Here is a 21,756-nt window from a genome sequence, read left to right on the forward strand (position 1 = left end):
AATATGATGTGGCTTAGTGGATCCCATAAAAAACTCAAAAGTAAGTTGTACAATTGAAGATGCTGTTGTTATATATAGGGGTGGCAAAACGGGTCCGGCCGGCGGGGAAAGCCCGTTTTACCCGCACTTTTTCGTGGGGCGGGAGGAGGTTTTAGGCCCGTTCCCTTTAGTGTGTCCGCCCCGCCCCGCCCCGTTTTTTTGCGGGCTTTTGCGGGCATGAGCTTTTTCACACAATTTTACTATTTTTAGGCCTAAAAGGTTCAATACCCACGGGCTTTCTCCGGCCCGCCCTCACTTTTTTGCGGGGCAGGGCAAGATTTTAGACCCGCACTCTCTAATATGCCCGCCCCGCCCCGCACTGTTTTTTCGCGGGCTTTTGCGGGGCGGGCATGCCAGTTTGCCAGTTATATATGAAGTTAAAAAAAATATCTAGATTGGTTGATAGGTTTTATAAAATGCAAAAACTATACTAGAATTTGAATACTCTTATTGAGGAGTGGAGTAGTAGTACGTTGAGATGTGACAAAGTGCACAGAGTATGAATTCGCCATGTCAAGTCGCTGTTGTTCTTTTATTGTTTTTTTCATCTCACTATATCTTTTTTAACGTTAAATCACATCACTTCAGTTTCCAACACCCTCTCTCTATCTCTCTCTGACTTTTCCATTTCCTTTGCATTCTTCCTTCTTACTCTTCCACCACACACTAACACACAACTTAAATTTTTATTTATTCTGTAAAACCCATGTGCCTTTGTTTTTGTTTACTTTCGAGAACTTGTGAAGAACAACACTAGCTCCTCCTCCTACTACCTAGGGAGTATAGTATAGACTAGAGAGAGTGTCACAAAAACAAACTAGAAACAACTTGCTTAAGTTAAAGCCTTTTTCTTTTGGTTGCAAACAGATCAAAAAAGAGAGAAAAAAGAGGACTCTTGTTTCATTCCAAACAGCACTTTGAAGAAATGACTAAAGAAGAAGACTTTAAGCTCCTTAAAATCCAGGTACTTCTTTCTCTCCTTATTAACAAATATTGCTTTCTGTTCTTTCTTTTAACACCCCTTTTTTTCTTTTTGGTTTTTTAGCTTCCTATTAGCATAACATACTTGGGTTTTTGGTCTTTTCACTAAAAAAACTACCTTTCTGTGTTTTTTTTCATCTGCAGACTTGTGTTCTCAAAGTGAATATTCACTGTGATGGTTGTAAGCAGAAAGTGAAGAAACTCCTTCAAAGAATTGAAGGTACTCACTCACTTTCAGAAACATACTCAAACTCAGTGTAATAGCATTGTTTAGTTTACTTACAATAATGTGGTTCCTTTTATAAGTTGTGTGAGTTTAAGGTAAACATAAAAATTGAATTTTTTTGGCCTATATTCAAAAGAAAATGAATGCTACTTTTCATAGCTTTTTGGGAAATTTTTTGCTGTAGAAAGTTTGGTATTTATAAATTTTACTTTTTTTCTTCTGAAAAAGGCCACATTTTGAACATGATGTGAACATAATTCATTAAATGTTTAGAATAATTAAAAATTGTTTTTTTTCATGATTAGAAGAGTTATGAGTTCAGTTTTTATTCTTTTATCTGCATGAAGTTTTTATGCTTTTGGGTCTTTTGTTATGTAGGTGTTTATCAAGTTGAAATAAATGGAGACCAGCAAACGGTAACAGTTTCAGGAAGTGTGGATGCTGAAACATTGATCAAGAAGCTGTTAAGATCTGGCAAATATGCTGAGCTTTGGTCTCAGAAAACTAACAATAATCAGAATCAAAAGCAGAAGAACAACAATGTTGTCAAAGATGACAAGAACAAAGGAAAGAAACAAGTGCTGGTTAAAGGGCTTGAAGCCTTCAAAAACCAGCAGAAATTTCCTGCTTTTATTTCTGAAGAGGGCGATGAATACTACGAATACGGTGATGATGAAGAGGAAGAAGATGAAGAGATGCGGATCATCAGGGAGAAAGCGAATCAAATTCATATGATCAGACAACAACAACATGCAGCTGATGCAAGCAATGTGAAGAAAGGTATTGGAGCTAAGATGAACAATGCTAGCAATGGCAATGGCAATGGTAATGGATGCAAGAAAGGAGGCTCGAATCAGAATATGGGAATGAAGGAAAGTGCTAACGGGGTTGATCACAAAACAATGGCAGCTATGAAGATGAATAATGCTCATTTGGTTGGTAATGGTGAAACTCTTCAACTTGGAGAATCCAAAAGGGGTAGTGACATTGGTGCTATGATGAACTTAGCCGGTTTTAACGGTAATAATAATAATAACGGTGTTGGTAGCGCTACTACGATTCTAAGTGGGAACTCTACGGCTATTCCAAATGGTGGTTTTGTTACTGGACAATTTCCACCAACAATGCTGATGAACATGAATGGTTTCAATAACCATTCATCTCCTTTGATGAACATGAACATGCAGCAGGCAAGGCATGGTATGATGATGCAACAGCAACAGCCTCAAATGATGTATCACAGGTCACCTTATGTTCCTCCAAATACTGGCTACTACTACAATTATAACAACTACATTCCTGCAAATTACTCGTATGGAAATGCTAGTGAGGATCAAAACTCTGCAGCACACATGTTCAGTGATGACAATACTACCAGCAGCTGTTCAATAATGTAATAGTATCATGATAGTGATTGTGGAGTCAAAAAAGTGAAGGAAAAGTGATTCTTAAAGGATTGTGTTTGACCTTAAAGTCCCATTCTCCAAGTTAGTATAGTAGTTTGACTCATAATTTGGTGGGACAGTTATGTTTTTAGGATGTGGATTTGTTTGTTTGTGAATGATTTCATCATTGTACTGTGTCGTAGTAGTGGATTTCATGTTAAATTGTCACTGGTTGTGTTTCATGACTTGTGTTTCTTATGTTGATATTCTACAGTTTCTTTTTTGAATCTATTAACATAACTGTTCGATTTTCACCCTAATAAGTTGGTAAGTGAGATGTTACATATTCGACCACACTCTTATAATCAAATGTTTGTCTTTGTACAATTGTTAACTGAACTAAGCTTAACAAGTCGATTGTCGATTGTCTTTCTCTGTATAACTGTCAACTGAATTAGCTTATTATCGAACTCATAAATATGCTAATCTAAGTGAAGAGTTAAAGGGACATTGATATGAGACATTCTTTCTTAAAGTAGACAAGTGACACAAGTTACTATATTCTGAACACACAAACATGATGGCACTGTGTTTGTAGGAACAGTTTGGTTGACAAAGTGAATCAATGTGAATATTGTAATGTGCACGTTAGGTAGGTTAGCACGCGTGTGTCACGTGTGTAATGTAATGATGAGTGTAACTGGTAGGAGGAGTAGGACCACATTGAAACTTGAATGTTGTGTTGTTTTATTGGTGATATTATATTTACTATGATGCTAATTATAGACACATGATGCTGATAGCAAGGTATTAACTAGTGTACTATTTTATTCTACCAGAAATAAAGAACAGATTTTATGGTTTCAATAATTGTTGGATGCACATGTGCTCTGGTTGATTAATGCTTATCCAAATAGAGGTTAGAAGTACAACTGAATATTGTAGGATATCATTTGTTTAGTTAAAGGAACTTGAAAAAGTTGAATTCATCTAACTGTTAGTTCGTATATTCTAGTAACTAGTAAGAGCATAAATATAGGGGGTGGTATTTGCCACATGTACCACTTGTGTCATAATAGTATGGATAATTGAATGCAAATGGTGTAGTATTACATAACCACCATATCCAAATAATGCTACGGTGCTTTTCAATTTTTTAGTGTATATTGTGTGATTAGTGGGACCCATTTTAAGTTTTTAGATGGGTAGTATGGATATTTACAAATTTTAATTAGTGGTTTAAATAATTGAGAAGTGTGAAATAATATATTATATTAAGTGGGGTCCATTTATACCACCAAATTGGGTGGTATGGATGTGGATGCTCTAAGACACCCGTGCTCCCGCACGGGTCATATTTCTACCTTTTGTCGAACTCAATAAAATGATCAAATGATTGAAGGCGTACATTAAAACAAATAAGATTTATGAACTAAAGACATTGTTCCAATAAGATAAGTTTCGATAAATTCATAACATATGAATGATTGTTAATGTGACAACAATATCTTGCATGTAATAGTCGATAGATAGTTACAAAAGGAATCTCCATCTCATGTAGCCACGAATAATAAAAGGGAAAACAAAGCTGCAACATGGTTCACCAAAATGAATAGGATGTTTGGACCTGAAACAGCAAGGAAACAAAAAAATCATATTAACTGGTAGTAAAGAACAACAATTTATCCTAAATTCATAAATGGCATGATAAATTTTGTATTTTCAGAAGCACACCTTTCAAATGTTATGGAACACTTCTTTGAAAACCACGTTGGTGGTAGAGAGCATAGGTTCTTTTTCTTTGTCATGAATAAGAATCCTTAATCCCTTTTTGGATTTTACTCTTGACATTGCCACGTATAATTGGCCATGACTAAAAACTTCTTTTGGCAAGTACAAACCAACATTATCAAGTGATTGGCCCTGAGACTTGTTAATAGTCATGGCGAAGGAAACAATAATTGGAAATTGGCGTCTTACCAGTTTAAATGGCCATGGTGATTGTGAAGGGGACAAAGACATTCTAGGAATATAAAATAAGTTACCAACATTTTTTCCAGAAATGATCTTAGCTTCTATGACATGAGCAGCAAGCCTAGTAACAGTTAGCCTTGTACCATTGCACAAACCTTCAGATTGGTCTAGGTTGTGCATTAACATAATAGTGGCCCCAACTTTTAACTTGATTGAATGGTTAGGCAATCCCGAAGTCTTAAGAGCATTTAGGAACTCTGGTGTAACGTGCTCATATGCATCAAAGCTACTTGCATCAGATTTATCAATAGAATCACTACTAAAGTATTCTTTCTCTTCTCCTACAACAATTGGAAAATTCCTATTTTCAGAAAATATGTATGGGCAACAACCATTTATATATTAATATCAGGAAGTTGTTATTATTAACGGAAAGAAATTGAATACCTGGAAGAAGGTTTGTTATATATTGGTTGATATCATCGACCACTTCGATTGTCGAAGCTAAAATCGCACGACTTTGAAGATAATTGGGATCAAGATAGTTATGAATGAGATCAGGGTATGTATCTTCAACAATTCCCTTAATCGGATCTGAAAAGCTAGAAATTAAGAACTCATCTGGAATACAAATATCAGCATAGCCATCATTTGGCTCACACATCGTGCCATCTCCAATTTTTAAAATCCACTCAGAAAAACTCCTTATGTCATCAGCTGTAGAAGTGGGTTGACCAGTTTGCAAGCGCATGTTTTTTGTAAGCCTCAAGACTTTACAATGATCCCAAATATAAGAAGCATTGATTGTTGCATGGATAATATCAGATCTAGTACCTCTTGGTATAACAGGGAGAATTTGTCTGAAGTCACCTCCAAACACAACAACCTTACCTCCAAAAACTCTTTTAGAAGCATGTGTGGTTTCACTCATTATATCTCTCAAGGATTTGTCGAGTGATTCAAAGCAAAACTTGTTAGCCATAGGAGCCTCATCCCATATGATTAGATCTGTCATCTTTAGAAGCTCGGCAAGATCATCTTGTTTTTCAATGTTGCATATAGAAGTTTCTAAAGTAGGGACAGGAATCTTAAATCTAGAATGAGCTGTTCTTCCACCTGGTAACAACAAACTTGCAATCCCACTCGAAGCAACCGGCAGAACAATTTTTTTCTTAGACCTAAGGGCTGCTGATAGAGTGTTCCACATGAAGGTCTTACCAGTGCCACCGTAGCCATATAAAAAAAAAACTCCGCCTACTTGCTTTTCTACAGCTTCCATGATCTCCTCAAAGATGCTTCTTTGTTCATCTATATCAGAAGATTACACAAATCGGAGTTGTTAATAAAAATAGAAAGTTGAAGTATTTTAAATTATTGTAACTAAGTGTTGTTATTACCTGTAAGAGAAGCGTACAGACTTTCAAAAATTTGTTGTTGAGCAACAACATCATATTGACGTTCATCATGAAGGAGTCGATTTCCTGTAAAGGATTCAACATAATCTTTTGGATATGGCATTGTCTTGAAGTCCTTCAAACTTCGATTATTATTTTGTAATAGAGTTTCAATAGCCATGAGTGTCCGCTCTCTTAACTCGGCATCACTCATTGTCAGACCTATGAAAAGAAATAGACAAAAACAATTCTTAATTACATCACGGGTCTCCAACACACATTATCAACATCATTTTGATGTATAATGTTTAATAGTTTAACACAAATGGTGCTTCATTTGTTTCAACAGTAATGATTAATGTTTAATAGTTTAACACAAATTGCAAATCAATTGTATCATTTAGAAAGCATTGTTTAATAGTTTAACATATAGTATCTTTCATTTGGCTAATTTATAAATCCACGTAAGAAAAAATTAAGTTGCAGCATCATTTATAAATTGTGCCTTTACGCAAGATTTAACAGAAGCAGTGACCATTGCTGCCACTTTTTGTAAAATAAGACTGGCTGATATATTAAAAAGACCTTTTTATAAACCAGTTTGAAGGCACGGTACCAAACATTTGCTGCACGGTACAAACAGTATAATGGTTCAACATTTAATTTTCAGATTTGAGAACTGTTTGAACATAACAAATAAAGCAGAATTCTCATTCCCAAATTGAAATACCAGATGCAAAATATCTATTAGTCCTTATTGAAACAGTATGTAACACATATAAAGTGGTTTAGTAAAGACATGCTTTGATTCAATAGTTAGGTAATTAGTATAAAACAATATGTAATTAGTATAAAAGAGGAACCCAACAAATATGCATACGGCTTAACATAAAAGTTGAGATCAAAAATTGAAACAACGAATAAAAATTCCGTAAAGATTAAATACCTTGATCTCTTGCGAAGACTCGTTGATCATAAAGAATGCCATCCGATAAATACATCCAAGTCTTTCTCCAAACATGTTCGGGTCTATTCATCGAAGAAGACAGTAACATGGTGACATACAACTTGCGTAAAAAATGTCCTGAACCCCACTGATGCGCCTCTTTGATGGCCTCGACAAATTCGCGATCATCTTGTAAAAATCCCATTGCAAAGCATGCATCTCTAAATGTTTTTAGCTTTTTACCGTCAACCGTCTTGATGTCCTGATAGCATAAAGGACCCTTTTTGACAGTGAGCATCATCCTTAAATAAAACAACTCGCCAGTGCTTTGAGGAACCCAAATGAGTCGACCAATGGTATACCCTCGTTTCCTTGGTTTCCAACTTCGACTTCGTTTATGATAGACAAATTTAGAAACAAAGTCTCCATAAGTTAGTAATCTTGCTTCTTCATAAGTTTTGTTTGCTTCGAACCATGCCGTAAACATCGACTCTGTTACACTTGGTTTGAGCAACACATCACCAACCTGCTCGTAGTCTTTGTAGTACACCGAGTTTTCACCTTCCATGTGAAAATACAATCTTTCTACGGCTGGCTTTCTGCCATGTATAGAATAGGAAAATATCCTCCAACATGCTTCACTTGGGGAGATGTATCGACAATCCAAATATTGCTTGATCTCGTCGACGTTGTTTCTATCCTGGCCTTGTATGATTGCAGAAATTCTATCGGAACCTTTGTTTATATATTTGAAAAGGTATTTGATAGAAGTACTTTGGTTGCACCATTCCATGTTAATGTGGGCTTCGTACTTCAACAACAAACTTGGATTGTGAGGAACAACATGACCACTGTGATAGATGAGTCCATTTTTTTCAATAGTGTGTTTGTTGTCTCTTCTCCTATAAACAGGATACCCTTCTTGGTCCACGATAGTCGTAGGTTGAAATTTCTTAGGGTAAAACTTGGTGCACCTCCCATCTTTCGTGCAAGGTGAGTTTGGATTTGCCAAACCACAAGGACCGTGAACCATGTGAGCTTTGACCAAACTGTACAACCGAGGGTGTGTTTCGGGATCGGGAACTTCAGCACTGATGATTTTGTCAATGTCTTCTGGACCTGGATATTTGTTTGAAGGATGCAAGAAGATCAATATATGGGCATGAGGCAATCCTCTCTTTTGAAACTCAATGGTGTACATATCTACAATTGGAAAAGCATAAACAATTCAGATATATTGTTATATATTACAAACAATTATAATGACATCAGAGTTAAGGGTGATAATGAACTCACAGGCAAGTACTTTGCCAAGAACACCTTTTTTGGTTAAATCTGTAAGCAACTGATCAAACTTGATTTTGAAAACTCTCGATATGATATCCGGTCGATCTTGAGGCTTCAAATGAAGAGGTCTAAGCACTCTCTGAATCTCAGGCCAATTTGGGTTACAAGTAAAGGTAATAAATAAATCAGGAAATCCAACTTTACTGCATATAGCCATTCCATCATAGTATAATTGATCCATAAACCTACGACCTCCGACAAAGGAAGAAGGCAAAACAACTCGTTTACCTATGCTGTTCCCTTGCGCTTGATTCTGGTCTCCCTCTTCATTTAAAGAGTTGTACTTGGAAACGCGAAGTTTTGGTTGATTTTTACGTAACCATTCAAGTTTCTCAGACTCTAACATTGTGTAACCATCGACCAGAAATTGCTGGAACAACCGTCTAGAAGATAATAGAGTCTTAGCTTCATTTAACCTGGTTTGAATGCGGTATGCCAAAAACTCCCGAATTGTGAGCCTATTTCTTACGCTGTTACTGTTGGAAGGCAAGTCCCTATGAGCTACATCAGGTCTATAACCGTCCTCACCATATGGAAAAATCAAAGGATATTGGTAAGCCATGTAAGCAGCATGCAGTTCGTTGATTCTCTGAAGTCCTCCTCCTCTTGTTTGCATAATGATATCACGCATTTCTGCCGTGTCTATATCACCAACAACCAAGGCTGCAACTTCAGACACAGTAGGTTGGTTATACACCCTTCCATCGGTGGATCGGCTAGAAATGAGTCGTAGCTTGAGGTTTTGAGTTTCCCCATTGTTTAACCATTGTTTTGCCATTTGGAAGCTCTTTGCATGAGGATTGAATTCGTATAGCATGTTGGACAATTGGTTTATAACATTTTCATCAATGTTTTCCTTGTTCCTGACATTTGAAAAGAAGTTGTCAAAATTGTGCCAGTGAGTATTCATATGCAAAGTAATATAATTAATGTAAAAGATGTCACAGTGAGTATTCATAGGGCCAATTATATAAGTTATGTAAAACTTCGGACAATGAGTAGTCATATGGAATTACCTAAGTCCATGCATCCGGTTTTCGACCTCATTCTCCGTGTCATAAATATATAACTGTGCAAATTTCGGTTTTTGCCCTTGAGGAGGCAGCAAACTTCCAATTCGATGACACGTTTGACCTTGTATCCTCATTGTCGGAGGGCCGCGACCATTGTTAAAACGATTGTCTATCTTTGCTCCCGGTGATGTGAATGCAAACATCATATTGTATAGTCGAATTTGTTGTTGAAACTTCCTGCTAACTATACTTTCGTGGTCAAACAAAAGTTTTGCAAGTGCTTCTGGAGGATGTCTTAGCATTGGTAGTTCGACTTTTCCGTTACCACAGCACATCATAAACTTTGGGTTTGCTGAATGTGTACTTTTGTGCATTCGTTCTTGATACCACATCATTGCTTTGCAATAACAACATTCGATAAGAGGGGAACCGATATCATAATATTCTACATAATTAGAGAATGTAGTTATATTAGAAAAGCAGATCATAATTGTTATAGTAATATTGGTAGTAATGCACCAAAATTATGGAGAAAAATTAGTTACCTTCGGAAAGTCCGGTTGCATTGTTGTTGATTGTAAAAGGTGCTTCAAATTCTTCTGACTCAGAACAGTTTTCCTCGTCGGATAGGTATGCTGTTATAAAGAGACACAGTCACTACCGACATCAAAAATTTCGTTTATATTGGCTGATACGTTATATTCCCAGTTAGAGTAAAAAGCGATTTCTATTCCCCCAAATAATAGTGATATAACTCTTATTAAACATACTTGCAAATGGGTCGTAGTCGCTATCCTCATCGGAGTCACTATTAAAATCCAGATTGATCGTAGGTGTAAAAATAGGACACGTTGGCTCCGTCCTACGATGGTGATTGGCCGTGGACTGTGACATTCGCTGATCAGGTGGCGGTTGGGTAATGACATTACTGTTGAAACAAATAAAGCACCATTTATAAAAATACATTAGTCATTGTATGCATTCAATTAGCATAATGTTTGGTACCTTGGTCCGGGTATATCAAGAGGAATGGGATGAGGCAGAACCCTTCTTTGGCTGGGGAGCTCTGTATCCTGTCTCAAATTCAAATTTGGATGCTGGATTTGTTTTCTCGGTCTTCCTCTAGATCGTTTGGGGTTTCCAGCAAATCTGTGTTTCAATTATAGTTAATAAATTGGAAGCTATGCAGTTGCACATATTGATGAAAAACCGCTGCTACCGTCTATCAACATAATACAATTAATAGATTATTTGAGCTACACAATGTATATATAAAATATGTATACAATTAATATATTATTTGAGATTAACGATGTATATATGCGCCTTTGAAAGCATTAAGGTCATGTTTTCCAAGTAGACAAATGGATATCCACAAACAGTGGGCAGCAACCGAAAAAAAAAAGTAGGACAAAACTAAGGTTCTAACATACTATCCTTTTAAGATTACTTGAAGCAAAGTGGGCAACCATGTATATAAAAACATGTCGAGGCATTTATGTACCTTGTTTGTGTCGTGGAACCGAGGGTCAAATTTGCCGTGTCATTCCCTTCCACTCTTTCCAGTAGAGGAAACTTTCTGGTCAAGTTCCTAGCCATATTTGGAACTCCGTATTGATTCTTAGGCCTACCCCGTACTGGTATAGGGTTTAGTGGTAAGCTGCTAAGAATGAAACCATGGAAACGCATATAAACATGTACGTAATTTAAATTTGAATATTAGTTTACAGCTTAGATGCAACTTTATTTGGGGGAATTTGAAATATATGAAACCTAAGTAATTTAAACCAAGCTTAACTTGACATACAAGTTAATGGGACAGCCACACATAACATAGTTAAATACCTCATTAAAAGTGATATCTTGATTTCTAAGACACACATACATAGATCAATATATAGAGGTGGATTTATAAGTTAGTGTGAAATAGTAAATGGATTGCACTAACGTATGCATATCAGAAGAGCTCCCAATATCATTGACGATGTTTTCATGCTGAGTCCGGTTTTCTTTTGGTATCAATGAGGAAGGAGTAAATCCCTCATTTTCCCTCATAGTAGAACTGGATGCAAACTTTGAAAAGAGATTTGTTCCCAAAAGATCTATCGGTCGGGTCCTTAAATTTGTTTTAAAGGCATGTCTTGATATGCTAGGTTCAGAACCTTCAAAACCTAAAGATATACCAACTGACTGACCGTCAAATCTCGGTAGAGCTGTCATGTTTTGAAACGATGGTGTCAACTCGGACAAAGGTTGTCTAGGTGTGGATGACATTGGAGTATTTATAATTGTATCACGCGGGAACTGTTGTTGAACATTGTATTTTTGACGTTTGACACGGGTCTCTTTGAGAATCATTGACCTTCTTGATCTTGCCTTTTTCGCGTTGTGCTTTCTGTCAAAGGGGTCCATATTTTGCACCTAATAAAGAGCTACAACAACCACCAAATTTACATTTAACTGTGTTAGATGGTGTAATAAAAAACCACAGGATATATAATCTCTTACTATGCACATACTGTCCTATTGTTATTGAGACCAACCATGCATTTAATGTACCATGGCAGCATATAGAGTGTGGCACGTTAATTATTAAAACTCAGTACAGAAACAGCAATTCACTAAAGAACCACACATATATTGGTGGTTGGTTTATCATAAAGGAGCTACACCAACTGAATTAATTGTAAGGTTGGTATAATATTTAGAACTATATAAATTGACCACCCGTAAGAGGGATTTATACCAGCTTTCTGCTATCAAGTTCTCCTGACAAATTATAAGCATCCCTAAACATACCACTCATTGCTATCATTTCAACCTAAGGTGAGTAACTTCACCACTATCTCCTGCTTATCAAGGTAAATCATTAAAAACAATCCTAATGTTGGGTAGTACCATGGTTAGATTCACGATTTTTATATGAAGGAATGCATAGAATTAATTTTTTCAAAGTAATCTTTATATGTGGCCAATCACTTGATATAGTGTTATAGACTAAAAAACAACACAGTTTCTCATGTAAAATTTATGTGCTTAGCTGCATTCCTTTAAGACCAAAGAAGTTTTTTTACCTGTATATCTGTTATGTTTAGGGGCTAACAGTAAGAGAGAAGTGTCCTCATATGGAAGAGAAGCATTCCATGAGCTTCATCAATTCAGGAACTTGTTCAAGGTGAAACAGAGTTTTGTCTTATTAATTTTAAGTTTGTAATAGTAGAACATAATACATATTGTTCTATTGAAGACATTATGCAAATATATGTTTTATCTTATCTAAGTTTCTAATAGTAATTTTTATTCCTTTAATTGAAGATCTTTATTAATAATAGTTAATGGTATTCAATTAATAGTAATTGAAAAGTGTAAAAAAATCCAAATTGTTTGTGTAATCACAGAAAATAATAGTAATAGTCGCAGAGCTGATATTTTATTTTAAATAAAAGTATCTCTATGAGATATCTTTCTAAAGATATGTCAAATAAAATTGACAATACATTAAATTGGAAATTGAAAAGCAAAAGTAAAAGTCTAAACATTGACTTACCTTGTAATGAAGCACAATGCATTTAAGGTTGAAGTGACAACAATCCCTAAGTTTTCTCAAAATGATGATATATGTACTTTTAGCAGTTTATACCGTAGCAGCATTGTACAAAATGGAGGCTGGAGTCTGGTCCAAATCAAAAAAAGCAGAGTAGTATAGGTTTGGACAGCCCCTAAGTACCGTGACAGCCTGTTTTACACAAAAGATAAAAGGAATAACCAATCAGTAGAGTAATAGGTACATTGGAAGTGCAGCAGTCTATAGATTATACTCCAATGCAAGGCACCATGTTTAAAAAAGCAGAGTAGTACAGATTTGGACAGGCCCTTAAAAAATTAGAATTGATAGCATGGAAAGCAAACTAAGATATTAAGATATTATAATAAGAGTAATGCATTTTTGAACTTAATTGAGTTACCCCATGTCTAATGATAATGATTAACTGAATGGATTTGATAAAAGACAAACTTTAATCATCAAAAATCGGGCTGCAGTGTAGCAAGCTGATTATACTTTATGCAAGAAGGAAAAAGACCTGATCCTATTGATCAAAAATCGGGCTGCAGTGTAATACACACACAAGCCTGTAACTTTTGACTAAATTTTATGCAAGAAGGGAAAAGAGTTGATCATATTGAATCTAAAAAAATTGACAAAGAATTTTTTGGAATAGAAGTGATGGTAGAATATTTAAATTTGCATATGCATTCAATATATATTGAGACATTACATGTCTGCTATTGAGATTTCTTAGGTCTGCTATTTACAAAATCATGACTCAGTTTACTAAAGTTTCATATTTATCAGGTTTGTCCAATTCATTCTTGTTATAAATGAAGGTCTGCCCCCTTCACAGATCACAATGAACATTTCTAAACCCTTATAAATGCAGCTTTCAGATTGGAACAGGTATGAACAATTCAAAACCCTTATAAATGAAGGTCTGCCACTAAAATGAAGGTCTGCCACTAATTATTTGTTTGCATATAAAGATTTGAATTGGACATAAGCAATTTTTTGGGGTTCTAATAATGTTGGTATGCAGTTTTTTAGTTGTTAGGTAGAATATTTAATAAACTATGCTATGTAGCAAAGATTAATCAAAAGCACTATCATATTGCAAGAACATATAAGAGGAGCACACTATTCAGTACTTCCTACATTGCATAGAAACCTCATATTGCTAGATTGGTTAAACATGCATATTTTTTGATTTAGACCAAACGTAAAAATACAATGGATATAGTAGCAGTCAACATGCAGCAGTAAACAATTAATAAGCATTACTCAAGTTTGTTAATGATGAGTTCAGGAGTGAAAGAACCATTAGATATGGCATGTTCAAATTCGAATTGACATAGGCCAACAAAAATAAGGACTTAATAGTTGGATTGTAACCTTACAAAACGTGATATGCTAGTTAAGCATCAAAATAAGAGGAAAACATCTGAAATAAACCCACCAAATCAGTCATTTTTTAGTTGCTTTGTCTTTTTTCCATTCTTTGACTTAGTGGCCGATTGCTTAGGAGTGAGCTCTTCAGCCTGGATAAGCTCGTTAATTGAGGTTGACGTTGCGACCCTCTTGGCAGGAGTACTGCTGCAGCTTGCAGAAGGACTGCCCTTATGGTCAGTAGCAGAATCTGTTAGAGCAATGATCGATGGTTCGCAAGTTTGTGTGACCTAAATTATGCGATATAAATTGGAGTTACAAAGGAGTTACCAAGGAGTGTCAGATAACATTGTGTTTTGTTTAAATAAAACAAAGTCAAATGGCATAAACCTACTTGGGTTGGAATAAGAGATGGAGAAGTTGTGTCCACTTCCAAATCAGCAGCAGTAGTTACCTAGTATATTTGATCATAGACAATTGTTTGTATGGAATGAATTAAAAGATTAACAACACCTATGATTGAAGGAATTGAAAAAAAATGTTGTATAAACAGAAACTGAGTTGGAGAGGGTATGAGTATGCAGGAATTCTGAAATTTTATTGAAAAAAGATAGGACATGGGGCTGCAGCAACTCAACAGTGGCATCAATGTAGAGAGTAAGATTCTATAAGTGATAAAAAATGATGCTCACCTCATTAGTTTTGAGGTAGGTGTCAAACTTATCGTAAAGGCCCTCTTCGTTAAGTATCTTTACGATAGAGAATCGTCGAAATTGGGATTGATACTTGATACGAAACACCATTTGTCTATTCAACAACGCATCTAAGTGAGTAGGCCAAATCTTAGGATTGTCCTCTCCGGCCTATAGCAAACAACAAAGGATTACCACACATGTCTAATAATGATATAATGTGATACAATATATATTCCTTATTCAAACTCACCTTCTTCATGATTTCTCTTAATTCGGTAGCTGTGTGTTTAGTATAAGGAATCACATCCTTATCCCAAAAAACAAAAACCCCGTTTTGGTTATCATACTCCACCTCAACTTCAAGTTTGAATCTAAAATAAAAGGTAAAAGTCAGTTTTGATATAAAGCTTCCTCTATAAAATTTGACAATTTAATGGAAGGGCAAGACAGGGTGCTCACTTTGTATTGCGTTCGGCATCCGTATTTCCATTGGATTCAAAATACCATCCAGACCGGGAGGCATTAAAACCAGTAGTAGTTCCAATGGTTGTTGCATAACAGTCCTATTGTGTGAAAGAAGTGTGATATAGATATAAATAATCAAACAAATATAAATCTAGCATTGTGATAGAAGTGTAATAGAAATTGAAATAATTAAACAAAAAATGTAATAAAAATCAGACCCTTCCGTGTTTAGATACCGCACCGATACTCTTGACCTCAGACAATTTGGTCCAGAAATTGTTATTAGATTGAACAGATGAATCGCCAGTCATCGACTGGGAAGCAGCAGGTAAGTTGGATCCAAAACTGGAAAAAAAATATAGGAAGGAAAGATTCATGTATGTAATTGATGCATTCATGATATTAGAGGAAGTAACAAATAGCATATTACCTAGCTTTGAACTCATGGACTTGTGGATGGTCCAAGTTGATGTAAAGTTTAGAACCGTTCCATGCGTTGGAAAGACTTGGTAAACCCGAAACTGAAATGTATAGTGGTGAACATTTTGTTGGACTATAAAACAGCATGCATCACATTTGTTCTCCAAAAAACGTTCACTAAACAGCAAAAGCAGAAAATCCACATTTATAATACCTGTGTTAGGCTTGCACCATGCATGTGTCAAAACAATTATAGTAGGACCGGCAAAGTTGTTAGGGGTAGTGTATTTGTTGAACTGTTTGGCGTAATCCTCCCATAAAACCAGCTCGATCACATTGCCTTGTACATCACGCAAAGAGATATTGACACAAGATTTCCTACCGCCACCTCCCACTTGGGTTTTTAAAACATCTTGTAACACACCAATGACATCTGATACGTAAAGTATGCAGAGATCTATCAATAAAAAATGATAAATGTATATGGACAGAAGTAAATAAAAGAAATTATTTGAGGTGAAGCTATTTCGTACCATACAACTGGTCATGCTTGAAGTCAGCTTTGAGAAAGCTCTCAATAGGGTGGAAAGTGTAGCTGTGACTTGGTATCTCCGGTATCGCAACTTGAGACATGGTAGTACCTCCATTGAATATGAGTTTCAGTGGGTTAGCAGTCACTTTGAAAGGGCCGTCGTTGTCAACTGGCTCTCCATTATAAAGGAAATACGTCTCATGCTCCTTGACTACTTCAATCCAATCTTGGAAGTCTCTCCCCCAAGTGGTTACATGAATCTTGTCACCCTGTTAAATGAACAGTTATTTTAGTAAGAAAGTAACATAATGATGAACATGAAAAAAGGCATGAAAGTTCAGCAAAATCATAAAAAGTTGGTAAAAATGCAACCTTTACATCCTGAATGACTGCTTCAAGGTGTTTGTTCCCATTTTTCTCAATAACAACCCACACATCAACCACCCTAATGTGCATTTTCCAGACTTGACTTCCCTTGACCAAATCTTTAATCAAAATGGGAGGTCTTGACATTCTTTCTGCTATAGATGGGTAGAACAACATAACAGAGTGAAAAGAAAGATTTTCAGAGCATAGAATGAGAGAAATAATGAACATAACAATGAACATAAGAATCATTGACCTTGATAATAAATAAAACAAACAATAGATACCGAGAAAGAACTAATGAACATTTCAGAAGAAAAAAACATAAAAATCTTTGAGCTTCAGAATAAATAAACCCAAAAAGTGATTTGAAGGAAGAAGAAACGGTCTAACAAAATTCATTTCCAGACAAAGACGACAAGCAAAGAACATAAGAATGAGAGGAAGAAGAAATATGTATTCGATTGGGAGTGCTACCGGTTCATACCTGAGGACGGGCTGCTCCTGATTTGTGGAAAACTTCCGCGATTTTTGTTCTTCTTCTTTCTCCAGACGGTAAAGAGTGCGAAGCGGTGTTAGAAATGCAGAAGGCTTTGTCCCTACTGTGCAACTTGAAGTGACCTATGCAAAAGGAGTGGGGTCTTCACAGTCTGCGAGGGAAACCACTTTTTCAACATAGTCCAAAATGCAGTACACATTTTTTTGAATTGACCAATGAAAGGAATACAATTGGCATAGGTGAAATATTCTTTTGTTAATTACCAGCTTAGCCTTTTTGCAGTGTTAATTTATTTGGATGGAAGGGCAAAATTGGTAGTTTGGGCAACATCTTAGTAATGGGTAGATAGTAGATTAATTGGGTGGGTTAGCTGTTTTTTAAGTCTAAACTTTTGATAAAGAGGGGATGGTAAACCACTAATAAAACTATTTAAATCTTCTCTCTCCCATTAAGCTTATGGAGTCAATGAGTAGGTGGTCGAAACAAAAAGTTATAAGTTGAACTACATCTATGACTTGAGTAAAATGAGATGATTTGGTCACATAAATCAAAAAGATAAATCAAAAAGATGTATGAGTGTTAAATCTTGGTTGACTCGATGACTTGGTCTAAACGAGATCCTTATCTATAAGGTCCAACAAAATATTTGGATGATCCAAACCCAATATTTTATCACTACTTGTCCAAACCCTAAAGATTGATGGTCCAGAAGTATCTCGGCCCAATCAACAGGAAACCAGGAGATAAACGACTCAAAAGTGTCATGACCCACAATAGAGGGGAATGGATCCCCTGACTTTAGAGCGGGAAAGTCAGGGTGACTTTGGATAGAATTCATTCGTTGGATCAATTCTGTGAACCATAAAGCAACACGTGTCATGTTATTTATTTTATTTTTGAACATCAAAACAAAACACATCATAGTCAGCAGTACCGCAAAAACATTGATTCAACCGATTTTTCTCTCAACGAGACTCTGCTGCTTCCTCAATGTGACTTGCACCGCTTCACTAACCTATGCGCCACCATCAACCTTCTGTATGTTGCCGACACATTGCCATCAACATAAGATCTACTGATTTTGTGTTCTCCTCTATTTTCTGTTGAAAATATTTGTTCAAAGAATAAATGGAATTGAGAAATATGGCACATCAAAAAATGAATTATAGTTTTATTTAAGGGAACAAATTGGGTCTTTCGTTTATAAACTAAATCAAGGATAGAGTTTATAATATAATCAAAAGAGAAGAAACATTACTGCAAACACATGAAAAAAAGCAGTTTTAAAACAACAAATACAAGATGCAGGAAGAATGAGTATAGAGTAGCTCTTGAAGTTAATCAAGGAACTATGAGAAAAACTTAAGAAACAATAAATTAATTCAAGCAGGATGGAAGGAAATAGGAACGACAACGTTTACTGGTAGAAGACGCAACTATTCCTTTTTTTTATTCAGTTTAAGTTATTTCATTGGACACGTGTTGCTTTGTGGTACACACAATTAATCCAACGGATGAATTCTACCCAAAGTCACTCTGACTTTCCCGCTCTAAAATCAGGGAATCCATTCCAACAATAGAGGCAGTCCCATAGTGTTTAGTCTAGAAGGCATGCAACTTAAAAGATAGAAAACTTAGAATGCAGATAAATTAAAAGTGTCGCAGCCCACAAGGCAGGTTGTCCATGAGTGTCTCATCCTAGAACTATCTCAATCCAAACTACATGTTACCTTGAAGACAGCCGACCCAAAAGTGTCACGACTCAAAAGTGTCTATTCTTTCCATTGCAAATAAATTTAGATTATTCGAAACTAACTCTACTGATTCTAGAATTGTAAATTACTTTTGTTACAGTGCCAGAAAGATATGAAGCATCTCTAGCCTCTTTAGAGAATACAAAGGATCTTTGTAAGATTATTTTAGCATAAGTCATACATGCCTTATAAGCCCCAGAGCAACGAAGGCTTATGAGACCAGATTGTATTGTTGAAGGTTTTTTACCAGCCAAGAGCCACCAATCAAACTCCAAGAAGAACCATCCAACAAGTAGTGAAAATGTTGCAAATAGTTAAAGCAAAGGAAATGGAAAAAGAAAAAAAATTATTCACCTTGTCAACACGGTGGAAAAATGGGTCACCCACCATTTAAATGTTAGAGAAGGCCAGATGCAAAGTGCAGCAAGTGCAATGAGATGAGTCATGAAGATGTGATTTGTAGAGCAAATATCCAACAAGGTGCAGTTGAAGTAGAAAATGCACAATCTGAGAAGGAGGAAGACCATATCTTTGTTGTAACATGTTTTTCAAGCAATAACTCATCTAAATCATGGAAGATTGATAGTGGTTGCACAATCCACATGACTTACTTTGTTCAAGCTAACAAAGAGAAATGAAGCAAAATGAATAGAGCTATGCTACGTTTACACCGGTTTTTTACACCGTATGCAGTTACACCGTATGCTATGCAATGAAAATTGGTGTTGCACGGTTTTCAAAGTGAGAGAAAAAATTAATAAAAAAATAATCAGTATGTATTCATGGCCATAAGTACGGTGTAGTGTAAATTTGAGATGTAAGGGTAGCATTTCTCAAATGAATAATAATTGGAAGTGGTGTACACATTCAAGTTAAAGGAAAAGGAACAATATCTATAACAAGCTACTCAGGTACGAAAAATCTCACTGATGTTCTATATGCACCTGAAATTAATCAAAACTTACTTAGTGTTGGACAACTATTTGAATAAGGATACAAGGCTATTTTTGAAGATATAATTGTATAATCAAGGACCCAAAAAAAGCAAGAAATATTCAATATCAAAATGAAGAGAAAAAACTTTTCATTTGATTCAATGAAGGAGGATCACTCTAATTTGTCAATTACAACAAGTGCAACTGATCTTTGGCACAAAAGATTGGACCATTTCCATAATTTGAGAATGAACTACATTCTGAAAAATTAATTAGTTTGTGGAGCTCCTTCTTTAATAGATAAGCTAATCGAATGTGGAGCTTGTTAAATTGGAAAGCGAACAAGGAAAGGAATCCATTTCCTACAAGTAGATGAAGGGAAAACTAGAAGCTCCAACCCATTCACACCGATCTTGTTGGACTACAAAGGAGTCCGTCACTAAATGGAAGTCTTTATGATACTGCTTTTATTGACAATTTTACCCGAATGTGTGGTATTTGTTTTCTTAAGTTCAAATCAAAAGTATCTCCGACGTTTTGGAAATTTAAAGCTTATGCTGAAAATCAAAGCTATTTCCATATTCAAATTTTTAAGTCAGCTAATGGAAAAAGTATGTATCAAATTAATTTCAACAATTTTATGAAGAAGCAGAGATTAAGCATTAGTTGACCGCCCCTTACACTCCCCAACAGAATGGAGTGAGTGAAAGGAAAAATAAACCAATCACGAAGAGAACTATGTATATGCTTCATCAAAAGGAATTGCCAAAGAAGTTAAGGGCTGAAGTTGTAAGTACTGTTTTTTTCATTCAAGACGTGCAATTCATTAAAGATGAAAATTGGCGTTGGAGATATCCAAAGAAGAATCATAATGTTGTATTGGAGCTTGAAGATATTGAAGACGATTTACCAGTTCGCGGTATAAGGCTAGTCTCTAATATATATATATATATATATATATATATATATATATATATATATATATATATATATTTGTAACATATTTGTATTTGAACTAGACTGTTTTGAAAAAGGTATCATGGAGGAGAAATGGATAGTTGGATGCAGGAGGAACTTTCCATGATCAAGAAAAATAAAATCTGGCAGTTGATTCTCAAGACCTAATGATAGAAAGGTCATTGGAGTGAAATATGTATTTAGAACAAAATTCAACCCAGACGACTATATAAACAAACACAAAGCAAGTCTTGTTGTGAAGGGCTATTCTCAAGTATTTGGAATTGATTAATAACAAACTTTTTCTCATTTAGCAAGACACGACACAATAAGTATACTACTTGTCATTAATACATAAAAGGGGTTGCAGGTGTTTCATATAGATGTTAAGTCGACTTTTCTTAACAATTTTCTGTAGGAGATAAGCATCCAAAAAAATTTGTGATCAAAGACCAAGAAGAAAAAATTTAATTACTAAAAAAAAGTTTCAATATGGCTTAAAGCAATTTCCAAGAATTTAGTACAACATAATTAATTATCATTTGTTGCACTTGAATTTTAATAATAATTTATCTGAAGCTACACTTTACCTAAGCATGTTGGTGTTGATATTTTAATAATTTCTTTGTATGTTAATGATCTTTTAGTAACAAGAAGCAACCTAGCACTATTTGAAGAATTCAAGCAAGAAATGAAATATGTCTTTTAGATGACTAATCATGGTCTTATGGTTTTTTTTTTTTTTTGGTATGGAAATCATTCAAAAGAAGAATGAAATTTTTATTTGTCAGAAAAAAGATGTAAAAGAGAATTAAAAAAAAAATCAGCTTGACAGTTGTAAAACAATTAAATATGAATCAAAAGGAGAAGTTTATCAAGGAGGATGAAG

General features: G+C 35.3%; 3 protein-coding genes across 3 annotated transcripts; 1 reads left to right on the plus strand and 2 right to left on the minus strand.

Moving 5' to 3' along the window:
• The first annotated feature begins 477 nt into the window (after positions 1-477).
• Positions 478-2,873, plus strand: LOC131610560 (heavy metal-associated isoprenylated plant protein 37). Its single transcript, XM_058882533.1, has 3 exons — positions 478-1,003; positions 1,165-1,240; positions 1,625-2,873. Exons 1-3 carry the CDS (start codon positions 965-967, stop codon positions 2,641-2,643), a joined length of 1,134 nt encoding a protein of 377 aa, XP_058738516.1. The 5' UTR covers positions 478-964; the 3' UTR covers positions 2,644-2,873.
• A 1,495-nt stretch (positions 2,874-4,368) lies between these two features.
• LOC131647166 (uncharacterized) lies at positions 4,369-11,717 on the minus strand. Its single transcript, XM_058917083.1, has 11 exons — positions 11,254-11,717; positions 10,810-10,965; positions 10,311-10,454; positions 10,076-10,233; positions 9,851-9,940; positions 9,309-9,750; positions 8,242-9,155; positions 6,946-8,148; positions 6,003-6,221; positions 5,053-5,913; positions 4,369-4,946 (listed from the first exon to the last, which is right to left on the minus strand). The coding sequence occupies exons 1-11, from the start codon at positions 11,715-11,717 to the stop codon at positions 4,369-4,371; spliced, it is 5,229 nt and encodes a 1,742-aa protein (XP_058773066.1).
• A 2,601-nt stretch (positions 11,718-14,318) lies between these two features.
• On the minus strand, positions 14,319-16,869 carry LOC131647177 (uncharacterized). Its single transcript, XM_058917093.1, has 10 exons — positions 16,729-16,869; positions 16,358-16,625; positions 16,039-16,281; positions 15,835-15,925; positions 15,641-15,749; positions 15,399-15,502; positions 15,190-15,310; positions 14,937-15,107; positions 14,639-14,698; positions 14,319-14,534 (listed from the first exon to the last, which is right to left on the minus strand). The coding sequence occupies exons 1-10, from the start codon at positions 16,867-16,869 to the stop codon at positions 14,319-14,321; spliced, it is 1,524 nt and encodes a 507-aa protein (XP_058773076.1).
• Positions 16,870-21,756: the final 4,887 nt, after the last annotated feature.

The sequence above is a fragment of the Vicia villosa genome, linkage group LG1 (assembly GCF_029867415.1).
Source record: "Vicia villosa cultivar HV-30 ecotype Madison, WI linkage group LG1, Vvil1.0, whole genome shotgun sequence".
Taxonomy (NCBI): domain Eukaryota; kingdom Viridiplantae; phylum Streptophyta; class Magnoliopsida; order Fabales; family Fabaceae; genus Vicia; species Vicia villosa.